Source organism: Physella acuta, unplaced genomic scaffold (genome assembly GCF_028476545.2).
Source record: "Physella acuta isolate Inbredline_101_S28 unplaced genomic scaffold, ASM2847654v3 ptg001380l, whole genome shotgun sequence".
NCBI classification, from domain to species: domain Eukaryota; kingdom Metazoa; phylum Mollusca; class Gastropoda; family Physidae; genus Physella; species Physella acuta.
In genome coordinates, this window is record NW_026732895.1 from 211356 (window position 1) to 237500 (window position 26145).

At 36.0% G+C, this 26145-nt stretch overlaps 3 protein-coding genes across 5 annotated transcripts; 2 read left to right on the forward strand and 1 right to left on the reverse strand.

The window, feature by feature from the left end:
- Positions 1-1190: 1190 nt before the first annotated feature.
- LOC131927188 (uncharacterized) lies at positions 1191-14012 on the forward strand. 3 transcript variants are annotated; one of them, XM_059282911.1, is made up of 6 exons: positions 1191-1363; positions 2379-2505; positions 3577-3704; positions 4085-4205; positions 4550-4698; positions 13845-14012. In XM_059282911.1, exons 1-6 carry the CDS (start codon positions 1318-1320, stop codon positions 13901-13903), a joined length of 630 nt encoding a protein of 209 aa, XP_059138894.1. In that variant the 5' UTR covers positions 1191-1317; the 3' UTR covers positions 13904-14012. The 3 variants fall into 3 exon arrangements, with proteins under 3 accessions (XP_059138894.1, XP_059138893.1, XP_059138895.1); XM_059282910.1 differs by lacking the exon at positions 13845-14012 and adding an exon at positions 4858-5021; XM_059282912.1 differs by lacking the exons at positions 1191-1363; positions 2379-2505; positions 3577-3704; positions 4085-4205; positions 4550-4698 and adding exons at positions 9455-9620; positions 10654-10780; positions 11937-12064; positions 12682-12799; positions 13522-13670 and having other exon boundaries at positions 13845-14011.
- A 1639-nt stretch (positions 14013-15651) lies between these two features.
- Positions 15652-17011, reverse strand: LOC131927179 (uncharacterized). The gene is made up of 3 exons (XM_059282900.1): positions 16988-17011; positions 16490-16634; positions 15652-15902 (listed from the first exon to the last, which is right to left on the reverse strand). The coding sequence occupies exons 1-3, from the start codon at positions 16998-17000 to the stop codon at positions 15734-15736; spliced, it is 327 nt and encodes a 108-aa protein (XP_059138883.1). The 5' UTR covers positions 17001-17011; the 3' UTR covers positions 15652-15733.
- A 6008-nt stretch (positions 17012-23019) lies between these two features.
- On the forward strand, positions 23020-25359 carry LOC131927182 (uncharacterized). The gene is made up of 3 exons (XM_059282902.1): positions 23020-23162; positions 24311-24438; positions 25235-25359. The coding sequence occupies exons 1-3, from the start codon at positions 23020-23022 to the stop codon at positions 25357-25359; spliced, it is 396 nt and encodes a 131-aa protein (XP_059138885.1).
- Positions 25360-26145: the final 786 nt, after the last annotated feature.

The window sequence follows — 26145 nt, forward strand, 5'->3', positions numbered from 1 at the left end:
GACTCCACGAAGGTAAACATAGCGTGAACCACAGCTCACTAAGACCATGTAGGGGTGGGGATGGTAGGGAGCGCGTTTACAGCTTGTTTTCTAGCGTCTCCCAGAAGAGAATTATATATATAGATTGTACAAGAGAAGACTTACTTAAATATCATATCATATTATTTATAATTATATAATGAGAGATGGGGGGATGTTTGCAGTAATTTAGCGTTATTATTGTAAAACTTAAAGGTGGGGCGAGGGGCAATGTCAGGCTTAACGTGGGTGGGCTGAATGCTAACTGTGGGGGCGGTGTTGTGTCAGGGTTAATGAGGGTGGGGTTGTGCTAGGTTTAGGAGTTAGAGGCAGCGTCAAACTTATAACGTTCGACATCGCCAGACTTATTTCTATAATTTTCTGATTTAATGTGACGGTATTTTCACCCTTACCGGCGTGTGAGAGTCATTTAATAAACGACATCCCACTATTTGAGCTAAGAATTTCCTAACTTCTCCTATCGTCTAACCTCGTCACAACATCACAGAGTGCCCTCATCTACCCACTGTCATAGAAATGGGTCTACGACAAATTCCCGACACTTTCCCGAATGCCGTTTGCCCGAGGGCCGATTTCCCTAATGCTCACTTGCCCGAATGCGACAAATGCCCGAATGGAAACTTTTACTAATATTTAGGAGGAGATCCACGCTTTTCTTTATAGTCATTTAAATTGTAGTGTATAATGCGGAATAGTTTGATGAGACAGCCTACTAATTTGAACAAAAAATTAATTAATTCATAAAAAATTATTTAGGCATAAAATTAAGTCAAATAATTTAATGTCCGATTGCATTGTCTTTATGTCTTGACCCACTTGCCAACTCTGAACCGGATCTGTCAGTTAGAAGTGCCCGTAATTTCGCTCGGCTGTTTTGATCTAGACTGACGAAAGACAGATACAGTGAGTTAAATAAAAGTTTGTCATAAAAACATTTCGCAACAAATGGAACCAATTAAATCACGTGTACGTGTAGCCTATAGTTGTGAAATGCTCTAAACCCCCCCCCCCCTTTCCCTGTTCCCTAACAAAATGACTCAACTTAACCTTTCCGAACGAAAAATGTAGGCCATTAACTAGTAAAAATATTCCGCCCTTGTCCGTTGCTATTTTCAACTCTACCAAGCATCAAATGCTAGGTCAATGATAAACGCTCTAAAGGCTGACATTACAACATGCTACTCCTACTGTAGTTCTATTTAAGTGGGGGGACCAAGACTGCACTTGGCTGCTCACGTAGTACAAGTTGGTCAGGTTTCAAAGTTTCAGCTTTCCCGAATGTTCAAGTTCGTGTTGATTTTGTCGCTGTGTTACATTGTCGTGGGTAAGCAGATTGAAATTATTTATAAATTAGACTATAACTTATTAAATAAATGACCAATAAAAAGACATTTAAAAACTTCCTATTTTGTAATTAAATTTCATTTTACTAGTGGATGATTAGTTAAAATAGTTAAATATGAGATGCAGAGAATCTTTATCTTTAATTAACCACTGAAAATATTGAACGACGTTATTTGAGTCGCGCAATATTATGTAAGTTGATAGAATTATGAGCATTGTATATAGCCAAATTTAAGATGCAGAAGAAACATATGATTAAGATAAGTAGCATTAATCTGTTGAATTTTTAATTGAACAAGTACCTTCAGAAATACCGTTACAGTTTGTAAGTTAAAAAATACGTTCTAAAATGTTATTGAAAAATCTTTTTACTAAACACGTACTTTGTTACGGTAATGGACTGATAGAAATTTTAAACTCCAATCTAATCATTGCAGAAAAATTGAACGGGACAGGGAAAACATTTTTACTCCTCAATTAGGTTTAGTTCCCAACGAACATACTACTTTGCAATGACACACTGACATACTTTAGCTATGGTTGGTATTTTTAACCAGAGCCTGTTTTTAGCCATGGTCAGGTATACGTGTTTATTTCTCAAGCACGTCAAAATTGCGACGTCATTAATTTAAAAATTTGAGCAAATAGACCTACTTCTTAAAAAAGGAACTGAAAACCGTTTTTTTTTAAATTTTGCAATAACAATCTTAGTTATTTGTTTTTGATATAAAGCGTGTTATTTTTTATTTATTTTTGTCTGTCTTTCGACAGGCTTTGTTGCTAGTGTATTTATTTATAATTCTTCAATAGACTAGCTGAATAGGTAGGCTAATATTTTATTCATTTGACTTGACTGTCACAGATAGGCTAGTCAATTTAATGATTAGTATTAAGAAAAAAACTGTGCGTCAAATCTTTTTACATTAGATTAACCCTAGTTTACAGGTGACAGATGTTTGTGTTGACGTGTTGGTTATTCATGAAACACATTTCAGAATGTAACACCATCAAAAGAAGAGGCGGCTGTAACAAGATTTTTACTTGCATCAGCCCGCTGAACAATTTAGGCCCAGAAGACATTAAAGATTTCAGCAATGCTGCATTCTATGATCAGTTCTGTCAGTAAGTGGTCAAAGGTTGGTCAACAAATGGTCAAAGTTTGGTCAACATGTGGTCAATATTAAACATGCAGCGTGAAGTATTTGGTTACTATGTTCGGTTAGCATTGGACAATATATGGTCAAATGTTTTCAGCAGTGGTCAATATTTTGTTAATTAAAGAGAATGGTGGTTAAATGGACAATATGTTAATTGATTATTTAAACAACAAGTTGTCAGTCAGTCCTCTATAAGTAAAGTAATGTTAAGTTTTCTTTTTAACCTGAAGACCCACTGGGACAGGTAAAACAAATTGTTCTTGTCTTGTCACCTCAGAATATAAAGTGATAGTGTGGTCAACACCATACCCAGACGCCTTTACCTTCCCTAATATAAGCCAGGTACCCATCAGAGCTGGGCGAACTCAGAGAAGTACTACGACTCTAGCAACAGTCCCGAAATCTGCCATTCTAATACGCGGTTCCATAGTCCTTATAAATGGCTTAGCAAATAGTCAACGATTGATCAATAAGCTGTTAGTATTTTTACTATATTTTAGCAAGTGTTTTGAGCATTATATTTGACTTAGTACAGCCAATTGGGAAATGCTAGCTAATACCGCGATCCTTCGTACTTGCATATTTGCATCTTTAAGTTTAAACAGCTTATACAACATACTTTAAAAAATCAGTAAAAAGTGCAACTATAGTTTGTATACCTAGTTTAATATTCTAATGCACTGTTTTTTTCTCTAGATTTATTTCCTCCTATTATAATATAATTTCTATAATTTGTATATACATTTTTTTTCGTTCGTAGTGGGGAGGGGGGGGGGGGAGGAGACTGCTTCCCCCACTAAAAGATGGCTGAAAGAAACTCTGTTCTTATGTATGCTTTACATCATGGCCTACGCAAAACTTCCAAAAAACGATTAAAGTCGTTAAAAGTAAATTGAAGCGTTAGATTTCTATTCAAGGTAATTTTTAATGCAATGGATATCATATGTTTCTGTGAGGCAAAACGTACCTCCCGGAATAGAGAGATTGGTAAATGTATAATTCATTGAATACATCAAAAGAACCTTCCTACTTCCAGGAAAAGCCAGACGTTCAGTAGCTGCTTCAGGGACGCCAGAGTAGAGTGCGACCATCAAGGGGTACTCAACGACTACGAGAGCCTGGTCGGTGTGGCTGATTTTCTCTGCACTGATGAAAGCAGAGATGGTAGATTCACGCTAGTAAATTCGGGAATAGTTTTCCTAATAAATGAATTATTGTAAATCTCAACATTAAAAATTAAGAGTCACGCGTTCATTAAGTGAAACTAATTAAATATTCATAAGGAGAATAAGCCTTCCGTTTCTTTAGTGGCTGAAAAAATATCAAAATAAGCTCTATTTGATGGAAGAGTGGTAGGCTAGGCCTCCATTACACACCAGAACAAACAATAAATATGTAGTATGTAAAAACAATAATGTTAATTTAACAGTGCTACGTTATGATTAATCCCCCCCTATTTTGGATTGATGGGGAGGAGGGGGTGTACTCTTTAACATCGTGAATCCGCTTCTGGCTAAAACCCAATGTGATGTTTTTTACCTCAGACGTTTCCTTCCTGATCAACTTGGAATGTGCCAGTAGTGAGCTAAAAATAGTTGAGTTAGTGCAGAGTTTTGAAGGCTGCCGCTTGATATTTGACAATGACATGAATCTCGATTTTTGCCCGTAAGTTTGTTGGTTCTCAAAAAGTTTCAAATACTCAAGGAGCTTTCAATTTCTTACTCATGACTTAGATATAATGAAAAATTATTATTTCTTTCTATTGATAGATGATTTTAAAAAAAGATACATTCTGTGTGTTCAGAAATAATAATTTTTCTTTCTCTCAAACATGTTTCTTCTGATTATGTTGTTATTAATCCTTTTTTGTTTGATTCACTTTATTAAGTAGGTATTGTGTTTCCTCTTTAATTTACAATAATAGGTAGATTTTTAAAAATTAAATGTTATATGTGTATTACTATTTTTTGTTATGATTATTTCTTCCCCCCCCCCCCCCCCGTGTTTAGTTTGATGCATCAGTTTTCCGGTTGTCTGGTCAACATAGCCACAGAAAAATGCGGTAGTCGGGCCGGCGGTTTCGTTAGCCGCCTGTTTAATGTGGCGGCTGCAGCAGAGCTTGGCGAGTTGGGTTGTGGCGCCCAGGCGAGGAATGCGCGTGAGTTTTTATGCTACACCAAACACTTTTTAAAAATTTTGTCTATTTTACCTTTTTAAAATTCTTTTTAGTGTGAGTTCAAACTCTTTCTAAAATACAGTAAGTTTTAATTTGTACTCAACGTTAATATAGTATTTATGTTTTGTATATTTTCTGCAGGTAGCAATATTGATACCATCGTTCCACTACTGGCTAAGGCAGCCAAACTTAGACGTTGAACATCTGATCCGGCACCGTTCTAAAGTGTTTATTTTACACGCATGCATATGTTTTATAATTTTACTTTCAAAAAAATGTAGGCCTACCGGTCAATTCATTAAAATTTCTACATACAGAATAACTAAATTATTCAGACTTATTGTTTCTTTACACAATTGCAATACTTTCTTTAAAAGTAAAAAGGCAAATACATTTACTCAGTCTTATCCGGAAACCGTCGCATTGACCGCATCTATACACATACACACGCACACACACACACACACACATATATATATATATATATATATATATATATATATATATATATATATATATATATATATATAAGTTTATATATATATATATATATATATATATATATATATATATATAAGTTTGGCGCACAATTATAAATGGGGCCAGCGTCGATTGGGTCATTAACGTTTCTGTCTTCACATATGTTTATCTCTAAAGTATAACTCGTGACTGAGTAAATGGACGGAGGAGTTATCTCACTGTTAAGGGGGGGGGGCTGACACCATAAGGTGCCGCACCGGGTGACACCCAACATAGCTACGCCACTGCCGCAAGAATATCTGAAAGAGAAAACGCAATTTTATAACAGAATATCATCATCAACGTTCCTCTTTCGTGTTAAAGACACACGGAGCAGAAAAAGTAGAGAGCCTATTTCAATTACCTCAGCATACAGGGCAATTGTGCATACTGTTTTATACCCAGATTCTTTTGTTTACTTAACAGAGTAAGGTATCCACAAGAGCTTGATGGACGTAAAAACGTCTTATAGACTCGAGCCCTGATCTGAAAATTAGATTTTTCGGGGTAGAAGTTGTGAACTCTTTACCATCCATTTCATAACAGGATAAGCGAAAGCTGAAATATCAACTGCACATTTAATAAAATAAATAAGCGAAAGCTAAAATATCAACTACACAGTTCATAACAGGAATAAGCGAAAGGTGAAAAATCAACTACACATTTCATAAGAGGAATAAGCGAAAGCTGAAATATCAACTACACATTTCAAAACAGGAAATTTAGCTATGCCAAATGACACTTTTTTTCCAAGCATTTTTTTCAGGTTTTCTTAACTCACAATTTACTCAATTTTGCTGTCTTATTTTGTATTTAAGCATCACACAATTTTAAAACTCGCAACGACATGTAACTTAGCAGGTGCAATAGTATTTGAATTTCAACCGCATGAAATAATACATTTGTCAATGTAATTATAATACATATTTATGTGGGCTAGTAAGAAAGTGAAATAAAGTGTTTCATGTTTACATTTAAGTTTATGTTCTATGTTCTCGGTTGCGTTTTGGATTGTGGTTGTGTTTATCGTTGTGTTTGTATTGGCGTTTGTGTTTATGTTTGCATTTGTGTTGGCGTTTGTTTTTGCATTTATGTTTACGTTGCGTTTGAGTTTGTTTCCGTTTCTGTTGGAATTTTTGTTTGTGATTATTTTTGTGTTTGCGATGCGTTGCGGTTTCGTTTGTATTTATGTTTGCGGTTCTGTGTTTAGGTTTGCTTTTATGATATGTTTGTGTTTTTGTGTGTATTTATGTTTGGTTTTTTGTTGGTTGTGGTTAGGGTTAATTAGAAAGCAATATATTTCCTAAACCCGGGCAATGCAAGGTATATGCTGCTTAAAAAACACACGAGTCATGGTCCTTTACTAATAGTTTTTTTTAACAGAGGCCAGTGCAGGGCCTGGCCGGGACGACTAGTAATATATAAAAGTCCATGTGCGCACTTAACACAAATAACAACAAAAAATATTATTGACCAGCAGGGTTTTAACGAAATAATACAAGTCTCTTAATCAGTGTATGCATTTAATATGGTGTTGTGTTGACTAATAATGTATATAATTTGGTTTTAATTTTTCTATTAGGTATTGATAGCCTATGTTTTTTTAATGTGTTGGACTTTTAGCTATTTAAGTTTTTCTTTGCTTTGTGATTAATATAGTTCAATATGTAGTAAAGCACATTGCGTTTTGGAAAAAAAATATTTTATAAAATATTTTTCTCAATCAAGTACGTTTTAAGATATATAGGCCTATAATTTACGCGTAAAGGGTACCGATGGCTAGTAACATCACATGATGTTGAATATAATGTATATAATGTATAAATTTATTTTGTTATGTGACCTGTATCATCGAGAAACAAGCTGTGCATACTTGCTATTTCCTCTGTTGTGTAGAAGCGAATTTAAAACATTGAGACTAACATTTTAAAAGTTCCAGATTGTTTTCTTGTAGATAGCTTATATATATATATATATATATATATATATATATATATATATATATATATATATATATATATATATATATATTTATTTATTTATTTATTTATATATATACGCTTGTAAGTATGTGTATACGCATATATATATATATATATATATATATATATATATATATATATATATATATATATATATGTATTCAAACTTTTTTATTCTGCTGGATATATTTAAATTTTTTACCCCCCCAATACATGTGTTAACATATAGGTTATTACGATTCTCAACCAAACCGTTATTCTCAGGCACTTTGAGTTGATGCCACTATTTAATTCACTCTAATTATTCATTTAATAAATATATATATTACTATTTTTTGCCTTGGTGTCACCACCCTAAATGGTGTCACCCGGTGCGGTCCACCCCCCCCCCCTCCTCTCGCTACACCACTGAGCTGTAGTTATGGGCCTTAACATGACGTTTTGTTGATTGTACCTAGTAAATCAAGGAGTTTTCGTGTTTTACATCATTGTTATTCTCCTTCTCTGTGAATAACTACCTATCTACACTGTTACATAATAAACTATATACTATGTTACATAGTTACCAATCTGTAGTGTTACATAGCTACTAATCTGCTTTGTTACGTTGTATCCTATTCGCCCTGTTTCCATTAAGATTGTACCTTCTTCTTCTTCTTCTTCGTTCTTAATTATTAGTGTTGAAGGGGATCGAGATTTATCTGCCAGTGGGGTTGAACTCGAGACTGTTCGAATTTATCAACCATGAGCTTTTTTTTTGCCGACTCGACCACGCCTCCAACACAATTAAGCGTTACGTGTCAACTGGTTATGCGCCATTGAGGCCATTGACTCCGATTTCAGCCTGCTTTTCTTTTTGGATTTGCCTTTGTCCAACCAAGAACAAACTACAAGGCAGCAGTTGTTTAATTTTGGAGTTGTCTCTCCTAGAAGAGTGGCTGTCCCCAGCTAACGAGCCTCATCTGCCCGAGGGTTCGAACTCGAGACTTTTCGGTTTAGCAACCATGAGCTTTACCGACTCGACCACGCCGACCCCAAAGATTGTACCTAATTTTGTTGATTGCGACATACCCAACATTATGTAACGTCGAACCATTTGGTGTGTCCCAATTAGAGCTAATCGTAAAAACACTTTAATATAATATCAAATTATTTATAATTATATAATGACAAACGGGGAAAAAAGATTTTTTCAAAAATTTAGCTTTATTAGTGTAAAACTTACAGCGCAGGAGGGGGGGGGGCAATGTCAGGATTACTGTGGGTGGGGTGTTATGCTTAATGTCGTAGGCTGTGTCAGGCTTAACGTGGGCGGGCTGAATGCTAACTGTGGGGGCGGTGTTGTGTCAGGGTTAATGAGGGTGGGGTTGTGCTAGGTTTAGGAGTTAGAGGCAGCGTCAAACTTATAACGTTTGACATCGCAAGACTTATAATTTTCTGTGACGCTATTTTCATCCGCACCGGCGTGTGAGTCATTTAATAAACGCATCCCACTATTTGAGCTAAGAATTTCCTGACTTCTCCTATCGTCTAACCTCGTCACAACATCACATAGTGCCATCCTCAACCCCCCTGTCATAGAAATGGGTCTACGACAAATTCCCGACACTTTCCCCAATGCCGTTTGCGCGAGGGCCGATTTCCCGAATGGACACTTGCCCAAATGCGACAAATGCCCGAATGGAAACCTTTACTAATATGTAGACAGATATCCACGCTTTTCTTTATAGTTATTTAAATTGTAGTGTATAATGCGGAATAGTTTGATGAGACCGCCTACTAATTTGGACAAAAAATTAATTAATTCATAAAAAATTATTTAGGCATACAATTAAGTGAATTAATTTAATGTCAAATTGCATTGTCTTCATGTCTTGATCCACTTGCTAACTTTGAACCGGATCTGTCAGTTAGAAGTGCCCGTAATTTTGCTCGGCTGTTTCGATCTTGAATGACGACAGACAGAGACAGTGAGTTAAATAAAAGCTTGTAATAAAAACATTTTGCAACAACTATCACGAATTAAAGCACGTAGCCTATACGTGCAGCCTACATTTGCGAAATTTTCAAAGCCCCCCCCCCCCCCATTTCCCTGTTCCCTAACATAATGACTCAACCTTAACCTTTCCGAACGATAAATAAAGGCCATTGCCTAGTAAAATATTCCGCCCTTGTCCGTTGCTATTTTCAACTCTACTAAGCAACAAATGCTAGTGCTAGGTCACTAATAAACGCTATAAAAGGTCACAATACAACATGCTATTCCTACTGTAGTTCTATATATTGGAAGACCAAGACTGCACTTGGTTGCTCACGTTGAGATAGTTGGTCAGATTTCACAGTTTCAGCTTTTCAGAATGTTCAAATTCGTGTTGATTTTGTCGCTGTGTTACATTGTCGTGGGTAAGCAGATTGAGATTATTTATAACTTAGACTATAACTTATTAAATAAATGACCATTAAAAAGGCATTTAAAAACTTCCTATTTTGTAATTAACTTTCATTTTACTAGTGAATGATTAGTTAAAATAGTTAAATATGATATGCAGAGAATCTTTATCTTTAATTAACCACTGCAAATATTGAACGTTATTTGAGTCGCGCAATATTATGTAAGTTGATAGAATTATGAGTATTGGATATAGCCAAATTTAAGATGCAGAAGAAACATATCTTAATGCAGACTATTGATAATGCAAATGATTAAGATAATTAGCATTATTCTGTTGAATTTTTAATTGAAAAAGTACCTTCAGAAATACCGTTACAGTTTTTAAGTTTAAAAATACGTTCTAAAATGTTATTGAAAAATCTTTTTACTAAACAAGTACTTTGTTACGGTAATGGACTGATAGAAATTTTAAACTCCAATCTAATCATTGCAGAAAAATTGAACGGGACAGGGGAAACATTTTTACTCCTCAATTAGGTTTAGTTCCCAACGAACATACTACTTTGCAATGACACACTGACATACTTTAACTATGGTTGGTATTTTTAACCAGAGCCTGTTTTTAGCCATGGTCAGGTATACGTGTCTATTTCTCAAGCACGTTAAAATTGCGACGTCATAATTTAAAAACTTGACCAAATAGACCTACTTCTTATAAAAGCAACTGAAAACCGTTTTTTTTTTTAAATTTTGCAATAACAATCTTAGTTAATATTATTTTTCTCATATAAAGCGTGTTATTTTTCTTTTCTTTTTGCCTGCCTTTCGACGGGCTTTGTTGCTAGTGTATTTATTATTAATTCTTCGATAGACTAGCAGAATAGGAAGGCTAATATTTTATTCATTTGATTTGACTGTAAGAGATAGGCTAGTCAGCTTAATGATTATTATTAAGAAAAAAATTGTGCGTCAATTTTTTAACCCTAGTTTACAGGTGACAGATGTTTGTGTTGACGTGTTGGTTATTCATGAAACACATTTCAGAATGTAACACCATCAAAAGGAGAGGCGGCTGTCGCAAGATTTTTACCTGCATTAGCCCGCTGAACAATTTAGGCCCAGAAGACTTCAAAGATTTCGGCAATGCTGCACTCTATGATCAGTTCTGTCAGTAAGTGGTCAAAGTTTGGTCAACAAATGGTCAAAGTTTGGTCAACATGTGGTCAATATTAAACCTGCAGCGTGAAGTATTTGGTCCCTATGTTCGGCTAGCATATGACAATATTTGGTCAAATTTTTTTTCAGCAGTAGTCAATATTTTGTTAATAAATGAGAATGGTGGTTAAATGGACAATATGTTAATTGATAATTTAAACAACAAGTTGTCAGTCAGTCCTCTATAATTAAAGTAATGTTAAGTTTTCTTTTTAACCTGAAGACCCACTGGGACAAGTAAAACAAATTGTTCTTGTCTTGTCACCTCAGGATATAAATGGATAGTGTGGTCAACACCATGCCCAGACGCCTTTACCTTCCCTAATATAAGTCAGGTACCCATCAGAGCTGGGTGAACTCAGAGACATGCTACAACTCTAGCAACAGTCCCGAACTCTGCCACTCTACCACGCGGTTCCATAGTCCTTATAAATGGCTTGGCAAATAGTCAACGATTGATTAGTAAGCTGTTAGTATTTTTACTGTTTGAGCAAGTGCTTTTGAGAACTATATTTGACTTAGTACAGCCAATTGGGAAATGCAAGCTAATACCGCAATCCTTCGCACTTGCATTATCGCATCTTTGAGTTTAAACAGCTTAGACAACATACTTTAAAATCAGTAATGAATGCAATTATAGAATATTCTAATGCACTGTTTTTTTTCTCTAGACTTATTTCCTCCGAAGGAGGGGGGGGGAGGGAGGGGTACACTTGAAATGTCGGGAAGTTGGCGAACTAAATTTCCCAGGGGGGAGGGGGAGGGCTGCTGACACTGACAAAAGTATAATATAATTTCTATAATTTGTATATACAGTTTATTTCGTTCGTGGAGGGAGGGGGGGGGGGGGGAGGAGACTGCGTCCACCATTAAAAGATAGCTGAAAGAAACTCTGTTCTTATGTATGCTTCACATCATAGACTACGCAAAATTCCAAAAAAAATTTAAAGTAGTTTAGTAAATTCAAGCGTTAGATTTCTATTCAAGGTAGTTTTGAATGCACAGGATATCATATGTTTCTGTGAGGCAAAAAATAACCTCCCGGAATAGAGAGCATAGTATAGTATATGTATAGTTGATTGATTACACCAAAAGAACCTTCATACTTCCAGGAAAAGCCAGACGTTCAGTAGCTGTTTCAGGGACGCCAGAGACGGGTGCGACAATAAATGGGTACTCAACGACTACGAGAGTCAGGTCGGTGTAGCTGATTTTCTGTGCACTGATGAAAGCAGAGATGGTAGGTTCACGCTAGTAAATTCAAGAATAGTTTTTCTAATAAATGAATTATTGTAAATCTCAACTTTAAAAAATTTAGAGTCACGCGTTCATTAAGTGAAACTAATTAAATATTTTTTAGCTAAACAATGGGTGTTGTGATGTTTTGAACTATCAATATAATAAACGTGCTCTAAAATTCATTAAAAATGAACTTAATATAGGCATTTACAAAAACACTGAACAAACGTAAATTGTCATTAAGACGATCGTTATGATCTTATACAATAGACTTTAAGTTATGGATTCACCGCTATTAAAATAAACACATTATTTCTATTTGAAATCTTAAGCAAACGATTTATTGCCGGTCGGCTGTGCTTCAATCATAAGGAGAATATGCCTTCCGTTTCTTCAGTGGCTGAAAAAATATCAAAATAAGAGTGGTAGGCTAGGCCTCCATTACACACCAGAACCACCAATAAATATGCAGTATGTAAAAAAATAATGTTAATTTATCAGTGCTACGTTATAATTATCCCCCCCCCCTTTTCGGATTGATGGGGAGGAGGGGGGTGTTCTATTTAACATCGTCAATCCGCTTCTGTCTAAAACCCAATGTGATGTTCTTTACTTCAGACGTTTCCTTCCTGATCAACTTGGAATGTGCCAGTAGTGAGCTAAAAATAGTTGAGTTAATGCAGGGTTTTGAAGGCTGCCGCTTCATCTTTGACAATGAAAATCTCGATTTTTGTCCGTAAGTTTGTTGGTTCTCAAAAAGTTTCAAATACTCAAGGGGCTTTCAATTTTTTACTCATTATTTAGATATAATGAAAAATTGTTATTTCTTTCTATTGATGGATTAAAAAAAATACCTTCTGTATGTTCAGAAATAATATTTTTTCTTTCTCCCAAACATGTTTCTTCTGGCTATTTGGTTATTAAGCCATTTTTGTGTGTTTCACTTTAAGAGGTCGTCCATAAATGAGAAGGGTGGGGGGGTTCCGTAATTTTGAGACGGTGTGTGATGAGGGGGAGGGACGTCACACTTTTGCATCATAAAAAAGCAATGTTAGAAAACAAATTTTTTAGACGTTATTTCGCGTTTTAGAAAACTGTTTTAATAAATTGTAATAGGTATTGATTAAAATACTCAATTTTGACAGAGTTCAGACAAGGTTTTAGAAAAATATCGATGTCATAAAAAGTTGAACTGCAATTTTGAGGGGGGTTGTAGGTTGAGGTGTGACGTCATTTTAGGGGGGGGGGGAGGGGGGTCTAGCTTTCTCTGATGACGGGAGGGGGGAGGTAAAAATCGTCAAAAAAAGCGTGACGTCATTTATGGATGACATTTAAGTAGGTATTGTTCCCTCTTTTACGTAAGTAGGTAGATTTTTAAAAATTAAATATTTTATGTGTATTACTATTTTTTTAAAATAATTTCTCCCCCCCCCCCCCCCCCCCCCCCCCGGTGTTTAGATTGATGGATCAGTTTTCCGGTTGTCTGATAAACAAAGCCACAGAAAAATGCGGTAGTCGGGCCGGCGGTTTCGTTAGCCGCCTGTTTAATGTGGCGGCTGCAACAGAGCTTGGCGAGTTGGGTTGTGGCGCCCAGGCTAGGAATGCGCGTGAGTTTTTATGCTACAACAAACAGATTTTTTAATTATGTCTATTTTACCTTTTTAAAATTATTTTTAGCGTGAGTTCAAACTATTTCTAAAATAATTACCTGCTGTAACTTTTAATTTGTAATCAACGTGCAGTTTAATATAGGATTTATGTTTTGTATATTTTATCTGCAGGTCGCAACATTGATACCATCTTTCCATTACTGGCTAAGGCAGCCAAACTTAGACGTTGAACATCTGATCTGGCACTGTTCTAAAGTTTCTATTTTACATGCATGAATTTTTTTCTAAACTTCACTTTTTAAAAATAACATGTTCTGGTCATTTCATTAAAATTTCTACATACAGAAAAAAACTAAATTTTTCAGACTCATTGTTTTTTACACTATTGCAATACTTTGTTTAAACTTTGTATACGCGAAAGTAAAAAGGCAAATACGTTTACTCTGTCTTATCCGGAAATTGTCGCATTGACCACATGGACATATATATATATATATATATATATATATATATATATATATATATATATATATATATATAAGGTTGGCGCTCAATTATAAATGGGGCCAGCGTCGATTGGGTCATTAATGTCTCTGTCTTCACATGATTATCCCTAAATTATAACTCGTGACAGAGTAAACGGACGGAGGAGTTATCCCACTTAGATCTATTTAATTACTATATTAGTGGGATGTTTAATTACCCTTAAGGCCTGCTTGAAGGGAGGTTTTAGAGTAGCCACAAATTACAAGCATTTAAGGTTCTTGTGTAGGTTAAAGGTTAAATTCACTGGTTGATGTCAGGTTGGGCTGTTATAGGGTTGACACATTGATACGCTTGCCCAATTATAGTATAGTACAGTAAATCAAAATAATTCACGATAGGTTGACAACCCTGGTTACGCATCTGATGGTCTAGGTACCAGTCAAACTCAGACTCATGGTTGTAGTGCGATGTTGTAACTATATTGTCAACTACTTGTCTTTTGATTTCAAACCTGTCTATGGGAAAGTGAGGTAGAGTTCACATGTTTCAAATCATAACTCGTGACAGAGTAAACGGACGGAGGAGTTATCCCACTTAGATCTATTTAATTACAATATTGCTGGGATGTTTAATTACCCTTAAGGCCTGCTTGAAGGGAGGTTTTAGAGCAGCCACAAATTACAAACATTCAAGGTTCTTGTGTAGTAATTGATCACGTGATTGTGTAGGTTAAAGGTTAAATTCACTGGTTGATGTCAGGTGGGTCAAAGATTTAATTTGACATTGACAGGGTTGGATAGAATAATGTACAGTTGGGTAGGCAGGTTGGGCTGTTATGGGGTTGACACATTGATACGCTTGCTTAATTATAGTATAGTACAGTAAATCAAAATAATTCACGATAGGTTGACAACCCTGGTTACGCACCTGATGGTCTAGGTACCAGTCAAACTCAGACTCATGGTTGTAGTGCGATGTTGTAGCTATATTGTCAACAACTTGTCTTTTGATTTCAAACCTGTCTATGGGAAAGTGAGGTAGTTCACATCTTTCTGTTACCTCGGCGTATAAAGGGATACTTGGTCAGCACTATGCTCATCCGCCTTTACTTTCCCTAACACAACTTAGGTACCCATAAGAGCTGGGTGGACTCACGGACGTTCTACTGACTTAAACCTGGATTAGACTTTCTGGTTAGCAGTCTAGTGCTCCACCGCTAGGCCACGCCTCCCGTGGTATTTAATGTATTTTAAAATCTGGATTAATAAAGGAGGCGCCAGAGCTGGCAATGTGTCTCTATTCAGGTCATAATTACACCTCCATCTACACCTACATTTACACCTACACCTACACATACACCTACACATACACCACCTACTCCTACACCTTTATTTTGAATAAATAAAAAAGAATGAAGTAACTATTACGAGGTTGTTGTATGGAAAATTTGAAACAATAATAATAATAATAATAACAAAATAATTTAGAACAAAATGTTTGATCTATTTTCGTATTACATTTGTTAGTACATACAAATATAATCTGTTTTAAAAAGGCACATTAAACAAACATGTTTAACTGAGCTTTTCTGTCAACAAGTTCTCCGTCAGGTTGCCGCAATTGCTGGATTCAAAACGCATTGGAAGTAGCACGCTGAACATCTTGTGTCGTAAAACTCCAATTTTCTGCCCGCAATGGTCTGTGTAGCTTTTCAAGTAACAAGCGGAATACTGTTCAACCACTCTAAACATAGATAAGAACAATAATAAAATAAACATGAAAAAACTTTATAGCAACAAGCTAATAGCCTTCACTAGATCGACCGCCCCACAGCTCACAAGACTGGTCTCCATTTCTGGTATTGAATATAGTAATCTATTGAACGATTTAATTTTGTTCTCCCCTTTGTTTCAAAGCCGTTTAATTATTTTTAATGACTAATTGAGCACCTAATTAAATTAAAAAAATAGATAGACTTTTATTGTCATCAAAGTGAAACGTATATGGAAAGTTTGAACGAATTCGCTGCATTAGAAGTGGGTCAAAATTAAGTTACAAGATTTGCCACAAACCCACAAACTACAAACAAACAAACAAACACACAAACAGACGTTGCGAACTAAATAAAAGCTTGTAATTATAAAAGCTGGTAAAAGGCAATTAATCCATTGAAAAATTTCTTGTTTTAAATATAACATTTAAAAAAAAACCCCAATAAACTTGATTGTAATATACACAATATTACCGTATTCAATAACAAAAACTACAATTTTATTATTATTAAATTATGTTTGCGGTTATTAATTATGGTAATAATTAAAACTAATTACTTGCAATCAACGCCAGTAGAACCACTTGTGATAGCACTATCACGCTGGGCGTTGAGAATGTACTCACAAATGATAACAGCTTGATACACCTGATCCCTTATAGTCTGGTCTGTAAAACATTCGGAAAGAACTACAGCAAGAAAATCTGAAAGAGAAAACGCAATAATTTTACGATAAAATATAACGTCCCTCGTCTTGTTTAAGACACATGGGGCAGATAAAGTAGAGCGCCTACATTTATTATAAACATTTCTCTGGGCTAATACAAATGAGGAAAAAAAACAAGATGCTGCAGGCCCATCTTGAGAGTCTATGCAAATTCTTGTTGACCTTGGATGATGACCTTGGATGATGTAAACAAAGATGATCTAAAACTTCAATGGTGTCTTATTATCACAACACAAACAATCAGCTCGATTTGACATATAATAGTTGCTTAGGCTTTAATTCTTATTACAAGAGCGGTTTAGAAGCTATTTATAGAGTCGAATAGTTTACCATCTTTCTCCATTGTGGAACATAGGTGCTCAGTGACAAGAACCATTTCTTTTATAGTATTCACAATTGTTTTGTTTTTGCATTCATCTTTTTCTAATGCTGCAAAACAGGAGGTGAAGTTGGTTCCTTTTCTGGAATGAGATACATTCAAAGTCAAATTGTTTTATAAATATTTATTTTAAATACTGCACGAAATGAAGTTCTATAATTAGAAAATTAACTTAAAATTAATTCCAAGCTTAACTCTTTGTTTAGACGTTGACTACATTCATGGAGTAATGTGGTTGGCTGGTATACACGACGGTGAACTGAAAGATCAAGGTCTGACACCAGACCCTAATTATTGGTACCTGTCTTGTTTTTTTTTTTTTAAATTTAAATTATAGACAGGTGGATGTGCTGTAGAATTTCCTTTATTCTGCAGTGTTTCAGAATTCACGAGGTCATAAATTTACAACATGATGATAATGATAATGGTTATACTTAGGATGATGATGGTGGTGATGATGTTAGCGATGATGCTTCTGCTGCTGATTATGATGATAATGGTGATGATGACGTAGATAATGAAAAAAAGGACATGATGACGATGATGGTGATGATGGTGGTGGTGGTGGTGATGATGTTAACGATGATGCTTTTGATGCTGATTATGATGATAATAGTGACGGTGACGTAGATAATGTTAAAAATGATGATGATGATAATAATGATAATGATGACGATGACAATGGTAGTGATGCTTAGGATGAAGATTGTGATGGTATTGGTGGCGATGATGATTTTAATGATGTTGATGATGTTTATTATGATGATAATGATGACGATTACGACGATGCAGCAAAAAAATGGCTTCATATAACTTAGTTTGAGAAAAAAAAAACTGGTGACTTACTGACAGTACAAAGTGTATGTTACCTCGTCGGTAACCCAAGTCAGACGACCAGGATAAATTTCAAGACAAGTCAACAAACGATCACACGCTTTGTTTGGGTTGGTGTATTGGCATTCTAGATTTCAAATATAGGGTTCATTTATTTATGACGCGCACTAGGAATAAAGGGGAGGGGTCTTGAAAAGTCGATTTTACTCTACTGATGGAAGACGTCTGGTTCGAGTCTTATTGACACCCACACGTCTGTATATCATAATAGTTATGTGCTACATCAAACAATATCATCTAAGGAAAAACTGTTGGTTAGACTCTAAGCCCGCGACATGTAGGCTGTTGACTCCGATTTCCGCCTACTTTTCTTTTTGGATTTGTTGCCAAGAACAAACTACAAGGCAACAGTTGTTTGATTTTGGAGTTGTCTCTCCTCGATGAAAAACAAACAATTGTCTTAAAAAAAACATTTTAACAACTGATTTAGTAAACTACTGACCTGCGACAATGTAACATGCAGTGAGAGCCAAAACGAATTTAAACATTTTGGAATTGTGAAGCAGCGAAATCTGACCAGGAGTAAATGTCTTGTGATACTAGTTACGCTTTCTTGTCCCACTTATATAAGAAGTCTAAACCCTTAGGCATGCGCACTAAAGACCGTCAAATCACAAAGACGTGAAATTTAGGCATACACAGGGAGAGAGATAGAGACAGGACAGTATAGTTGGGCACATGGAGAGAACTGGAGAGAAAGCAGAACCCATCAACTTATACAAAAACGGAATTAATGTGTATATTGACCGCTTTTTTGCAAATATTTAACAGGAAGTTATAAATTATATAATATATAAATATAAAGATATAAAAAGTAAATAATGTCTCCAAAGAGCTCGTGCGCCCCCCCCCCCACCCTCCAACCCCTAAAAAACATTTTGGAGAGAAACTCACCAAGTACCACCTACAGAGGCGTAGCGAAGGGGGGGCAGGGGGTACATATGTCCCCGGGCGCCGACCTTAGGGGGCGCCAAAATGGGTTGGCAAAACAAATTAAAATATTATTTTAGCTGAATTTTTGCTTTATAAATAAATTAAAAAATATATGAGGGGGGTGCAAATCGAAAGTTCGAGGGGCGGGGGGTGCAAATCGAAAATTGAAAGGTTGATCCCGAGGGGGGCGCCAAATTGAAAGTTTGTCCCCGGGCGCCGGGAAGGGTCGCTACGCCTCTGACCACCTAGACCCCCTTAGGTCGACACATGTAGAGAGTACATGATTGTCTGAAGAACTGTAAACTATGTCACTCAGATATTTAAAACAACATCGCTTTAAATCTATGCCAAGTGTCTCGGCTAAATATCAAAATATTTTTTAAAGTAGATTTTGATGCTGACAAAATATCTTTATAATTTACTTAATTAGCCAGATATGACATACTTGCGACTTTTATACTTAAAAATGCAATTTATAATTTCTACATTAGTTCATTTTTTTTATCCTCCACACTGTAACCACTATAATTGTAACTAATGATAGCTCGCCTGCTTCTAACCACTGGAAGATAATGACATAATTACCAGTTAACTATCGTAGATGTGCACGTTTTCAGATTAAGCAGCTGCAACAACAGCCTGTTCTATAGACAATAATATTCCCTTTACAAGAGACGGAAGGTGGTATTTGGAGGGGGGGGGGGGGGATTCGTGGAATAAAGTTGGGGTAACCGGGATGCAATGTGGATGGGTGGTGGGGGGGGGGGGTAGTTGACAAGCATCGATAATGTGCGCGGGTATTCGGGATAACTGGTTGCAGAGGAAAAGGGCGGATGAAAGTATTTTATGTTGTGTTGTTGAGCTTTAAATAGACTTGTTTTCGCCTCAACTTGTGACTTGTTAGTTATTAGTCTAGTTCCTATGTTCTTTGCTTTGGTATGCCTGGGAAGATGTTATTGTTTAAGACTAGATCAGTCCAAACCTAAAGGTAAACACACTTTCAAACTAACGGTCCACAGAGCAGATAAAATACAGTTGTAATACCTTGACCTCGGCATATTTTGAGAATCGTGTGGTCAACATCATGCCCAGTCATTATTTACTTTCACGTTTAGAGTCATGTACTCACCAGAGCTGGGCGGACTCAGGAGAGTCCTCATCCCTCGAGCACGAGCATAGAACTCGCCTATGGGAAGGCGAATGTGTCGTCTACCACATCAGCAACCTCTTCCGAATATCAAGTCTACGTATTCTAAATACGTAAAATAGTTTACAAATCTCATTGGTTCAATTCTATGGAACCTTTCTAAATAAAAAAAAAAACATGCTGGCATTCAATTCGAAAAATTGCACAGATGCACTTTTTAACATGGTCATCCACACAACAGGCCGCAGTAAATAGCTCTAATGGCTGATATTAGACCAATTAACGGTTGTAGTAGTCCTATATAAGCTGGGTCATCACAATAGAACGGTACCACACGTGATTTGCCACCTAGCCAGATTTGGTTGCTTCACATTTCCAACATGCTCCGACTGGTCTTGGTTTTATCTCTTTGTCTCGTCCTCGTTGGTAAGTAGTTTGTTGTCGTCTGCAAGTAAATTCATACCCCACCTTCATCCACCAATATAAATTACTACCAAAAAATAAATAAATCAGAAACCAATAAAAGTGACGTCACACTAGAGTCCATATTTTAACGATGAACCATCCTGTTTAAAAGATGACCGTACCATGCACCCCCCAAACATTTATGTAAGATAGCTCGCTCCCCCACCCCTTATCGCCATTAACTATAAATCCTACCGGATTTTTTAAAAATGTAGTGTATTTCGTTCGGATACAAATTGAAAAGAATGCTACGTCAGATTTTATTAACCACCGCCGTTTGATAGGACGGAGTGGCCTAGCGGTAGATAGTTAGCCTGCTACCCCGAAAGTCTCAAGTTCGAGTCCGGGTTCAAATCAGTAGACTTTCCCTTTAATTCATACCATGATATTGGCGTTAATGTCTCACTCCCCTTGGTATTTCGTTCAGTTACTGACACCCATTTTTTTTTATTTTTTTTTAAATCTTAGATATACAATTATCATTTCGATTAGCCATGCATCATCCATTATAAGTTCTTAAAAAAACATTTCAAATACAACACAGGTATTAAATTCAAACAGTTTTTAAGTTTTTAAAGATGTCAGTTGTTAACATTTTCAAGCCTGAAACTCTTCCAGAATGTAACCATGTCAAGCGAAGCGATGGCTGTGAAGGTCTGCAGGCCTGCCTTAGTCCTATCGAGGCTGTCACGGTGTCCAATATCGGCAGACTGGGTGATGGTGGGGCGTATCAAGAATTTTGTCAGTAAGTTCTACGGTGTACTTTGTTCTGAAAAAAAATTATCATTATAAGGACGATGTTAGTTATTTTTTTCTAATCCGTAGTCTATTTCTTCATATCCTTTAAACTCATTTTAACTATTTAATTTTTTGTTTTGAGAATTAAGAAATTCCTTTTTAACAGATATCAAAGTTTTTTAATCGACATCGTAACCCTAAACATATTTCCCAAACCGTCACAATTGAGCCCAAAATATATCTACACCGTAATCCTAAAATGAACACTAATCCTAACATATTAACGGTTACTATTAAAAACAACAACCTTGTAGATTAAAAAAAATCTTTGAAAAGAATGTTAAACACATTTTAAAATTAATAATAAAAAGAGTGTAAAGTACATAGGATTGGGGCGAGGTCTGATATTCTTACATGGGGTGTAGCTGAGTGTGGTATTCATGTTTGGGATGTTGGCATAGTGATATTCTCACATGGGGTGTTGACTGAGTGGGATTTTCTTACATAGAAAGTTGGCTAAGTGTGATATTCTTACATAAATTTAGACTATGAGCACGATAATAGTCTAACATTTAAATCCATGGAAGTATGTCAACGACAAACAAACTTATTTTTACATACAGAATTGAGCTTTATATATTAGACTAGCCGTCCCGGCCAGGCCCTGCTCTGGCTTCTGTGAAAAACCTTTCTGTTAAAGACCATTACCTGTGTGTTTAGTAATCACCATGAACCCGGCATTGCCCACCCAAACCACAACCAACCAAAACCAAAACAACAAAACGCAAACATAACGCTAACACAATTACAAATACAAACGAAAACAAAAACCTAACAACAAACCCAACCACAACCACAAACACCAATACAAACACAAAGAAAAAACAAACAAAAAAGCAAACGAAAACAAAAACCTAACAACAAACCCAACCACAACCACAAACACCAATACCAACCAATAACAACACACACAAAAAAACGAAAAAGCAAACGCAAACAAACCAAATCCAAACGCAAAACCAACCAAAAACACAAATACAATCCCAAAGAAAAAAACACAAACAAAAACGAAAAAAGAAAGAACAAAAACGAACCAAATCAAACCGCAACCACTAACGCAAACCCAACCTAAACACAAAGAAAACACTAACGCGAACATAAACGCAAAGTGCTCACATTCTAGCCCGGGGCGGAATCGCCTGTTTTAGCTTAATAAACGACTATAGTACCCCAACTTATTCATAGTCTTTTGCACTCACTTAAACGAACGCGCCTGTTTCAATTTAATGAACAATTATAATACTCCAAGCTAATCCGTAAAATACCTACAACATTTGCACTTGATCAATACCCGCTAATTATGTAATTTTTTTTTTCCCAACACCAAAACAAAGTAATAAAAAGTAAATTCTTTTCCACTAATGTAATGGTTTTATATAGGGAACTAATCGGGAAGTAAGTGCTATAGGACTAAATAAAGACATAATTAGAATTTTTTGTAAAAGATGATATTTTTTTAAACTTGTGTTTAATGAACATGCCGAAAATTATTGCTTTCAGTTTGATAAATGAAAATTATTTCCCAAAACTTTCAATATTAATTTTTTAACTCATAAATTTAGACCATAAGGACTTTAATTATCTAACACTTAAATCCATCGAAGTGTGTCAACGACAAACTTATTACATACAGAATTGAGCTTTATATATTAGATTAATAAGAAAAAAAATTGCGCGTCAAATTTTTACATTTGATTAACCCTAGTTTACAGGTGACAGATATTTGTGTTGACGTGTTGGTTAGTCATGAAACTCATTTCAGAATGTAACACTATCAAAAGGAGTGGCGGCTGTGACAAGATTTTTTCTTGCATCAACCCGCTGAACAATTTAGACCCAGAAGACTTCAAATATTTCGGCAATGCTGCATTCTATGATCAGTTCTGTCAGTAAGTGTTCAAAGATTGGTGAATATGTGGTTAATATTAAACCTGCAGCATGAAGTATTTGGGCACTAAGTTCGGTTGGCATTGGACAATATTTGGTCCCTTTTTTTTCAGCAGTGGTCAATATTTTATTAATTAATGAGAATGGTGGTTAAATGGACAAAATGTTAATAGATTATTTAAACAACAAGTTATCAGTCACTCCTCTATAAGTAAAGTAATGTTAAGTTTTCTTTTTAGCCTGAAGGCCCACTGGGACAGGTCAAATAAATTGTACTTGTTTCTGTGACCTTAGCATATAAAGGCATAGTGTGGTCAGCACCATGCCCAGACGCCTTTACTTTCCCTAACGTAAGTCAGGTACCCATCAGAACTGGGCGGACTCAGAGACGCGCTACGACTCTAGCAACAGTCTCGAACTCTGCCATTCTACCACGCGGTTCCATAGTCATTATAAATGGCTTAGCAAATAGTCAACGATTGATCAGTAAGCTGTTAGTATTTTTACTATATTTTAGCAAGTGCTTTTGAGCACTATATTTGACTTAGTACAGCCAATTGGGAAATGCAAGCTAATACCGCCATCCTTCGCACTTGCATATTTGCATCTTTAAGTTTAAACAGCTTATACAAAATATTTTAAAATCAGTAATAAGTGCAACTATAGTTTGTATACCTAGTTTAATATTCTAATGCACAGTTTTTTTCTCTAGACTTATTTCCTCCGAAGGAGGGGGGGGGGGGGGGGAGGGGTACACTTGAAATGTCGGGAAGTTGGCGAACTAAATTTCCCAGGGGGAGGGGGGGGGCTGCTGACACTGATAAAAGTATAATATAATTTCTATAATTTGTATATAAATTTTATTTCGTTCGTGGAAGGGGGGGGGGGGGGAGACTGCGCCCACCACTAAAAGATGGCTGAAAGAAACTCTGTTCTTATGTATGATTCACATCATGGCCTACGCAAAAATAAAAATAAAAACTTAAAGTAGTTTAGTAAGTTCAAGCGTTAGATTTCTATTCAAGGTAATTTTTAATGCACAGGATATCATATGTTTCTGTGAGGCAAAAAATAACCTCCCGGAATAGAGAGCGTAGTATAGTATATGTATAGTTGATTGATAACACCAAAAGAACCTTAATACTTCCAGGAAAAGCCAGACGTTCAGTAGCTGCTTCAGGGACGCCAGAGACGAGTGCGACCATCAATGGGTACTCAACAACTACGAGAGCATGGTCGGTGTGGCTGATTTTCTGTGCACTGATGAAAGCAGAGATGGTAGGTTCACGCTAGTAAATTCAAGAATAATTTTCTTAAAAATGAATTATTGTAAATCTCAACTTTAAAAAATTTAGAGTCACGCGTTCATTAAGTGAAACTAATTAAATATTTTTAGCTAAGCTTCTTCTTCTTCTTCGTTCTTAATTATTAGTGTTGAAGGGGATCGAGATTTATCTGCCAGTGGGTTTGAACTCGAGACTTTGCTAAACAATAATTGGGTGTTGTGATGTTTTGAACTATCAATATAATAAACGTGCTCTAAAATTCATTAAAAATGAACTTAATATAGGCATTTACAAAAACACTGAACATACGTAAACTGTCATTAAGACGATCGTTATGATCTTATACAATAGACTTTAAGTTCTGGATTCACTGCTATTAAAATAAACAAATTATTTCTATTTGAAATCTTAAGCAAATAATTTATTGCCGGTCGGCGGTGCTTCAATCATAAGGAGAATATGCCTTCCGTTTCTTCAGTGGCTGAAACAATATCAAAATAATCTCTATTTGAGGGAAGAGTGGTAGGCTAGGCCTCCATTACACACCAGAAATATCAGAATAAGCTCTATTTGGGGGAGGAGTGGTAGGGTAAGTCCTAAATTTCCCCCAGAACCACCAATAAATATGCAGTATGTAAAAACAATAATGTTCATTTATCAGTGCTACGTTATGATTATTCCCCCCCCCTATTTTGGATTGATGGGGAGGAGGGGGGGTGTTCTATTTAACATCGTGAATCCGCTTCTAGCTAAAACCCAGTGTGGTGTTCTTTACTTTTGTACTTCAGACGTTTCCTTCCTGATCAACTTGGAATGTGCCAGTAGTGAGCTAAAAATAGTTGAGTTAATGCAGGGATCTGAAGGCTGCCGCTTCATCTTTGACAAGGAGATGAATCTCGATTTTTGTCCGTAAGTTTGTTGGTTCTCAAAAAGTTTCAAATACTCAAGGGGCTTTCAATTTTTTACTCATTATTTAGATATAATGAAAAATTGTTATTTCTTTCTATTGATGGATTTTTAAAAAATACCTTCTGTGTGTTCAGAAATAATATTTTTTCTTTCTCCCAAACATGTTTCTTCTGACTATTTGTGTATTAAGCCATTTTTGTGTGTTTCACTTTAAGAGGTTGTCCATAAATGAGGAGGGGGGGGGGGGGGGGTCCGTAATTTTGTGACGGTGTGTGATGAGGGGGAGGGACGTCACACTTTTGCATCATAAAAAAGCAGAAAACGAATTTTTTAGACGTTATTTTGCGTTTTAGAAAACTGATTTAATAAATTGTAATAGGAATTGATTAAAATACTCAATTTTGACAGAGTTCAGACAAGGTTTTAGAAAAATATCGATGTCATAAAAAGTTGAACTGCAATTTTGAGGGGGGTTGTAGGTTGAGGTGTGACGTCATTTTAGGGGGGGGGGGGATCTGGCTTTTTCTGACTACGTGTGACAGAGGGGAGGGGGGGGGGGTAAAAATCGTCAAAAAAAAGCGTGACGTCATTTATGGATGACATTTTTTAAAATTAAATATTTAATGTGTATTACTATTTTTTTAAAAATAATTTCTCCCCCCCCCCCACCCGTGTTTAGATTGATGGATCAGTTTTCCGGTTGCCTGGTCAACAAAGCCACAGAAAAATTGCGGAAGTCGGGCCGGCGGTTTCGTTAGCCGCCTGTTTAATGTGGCGGCTGCAGCAGAGC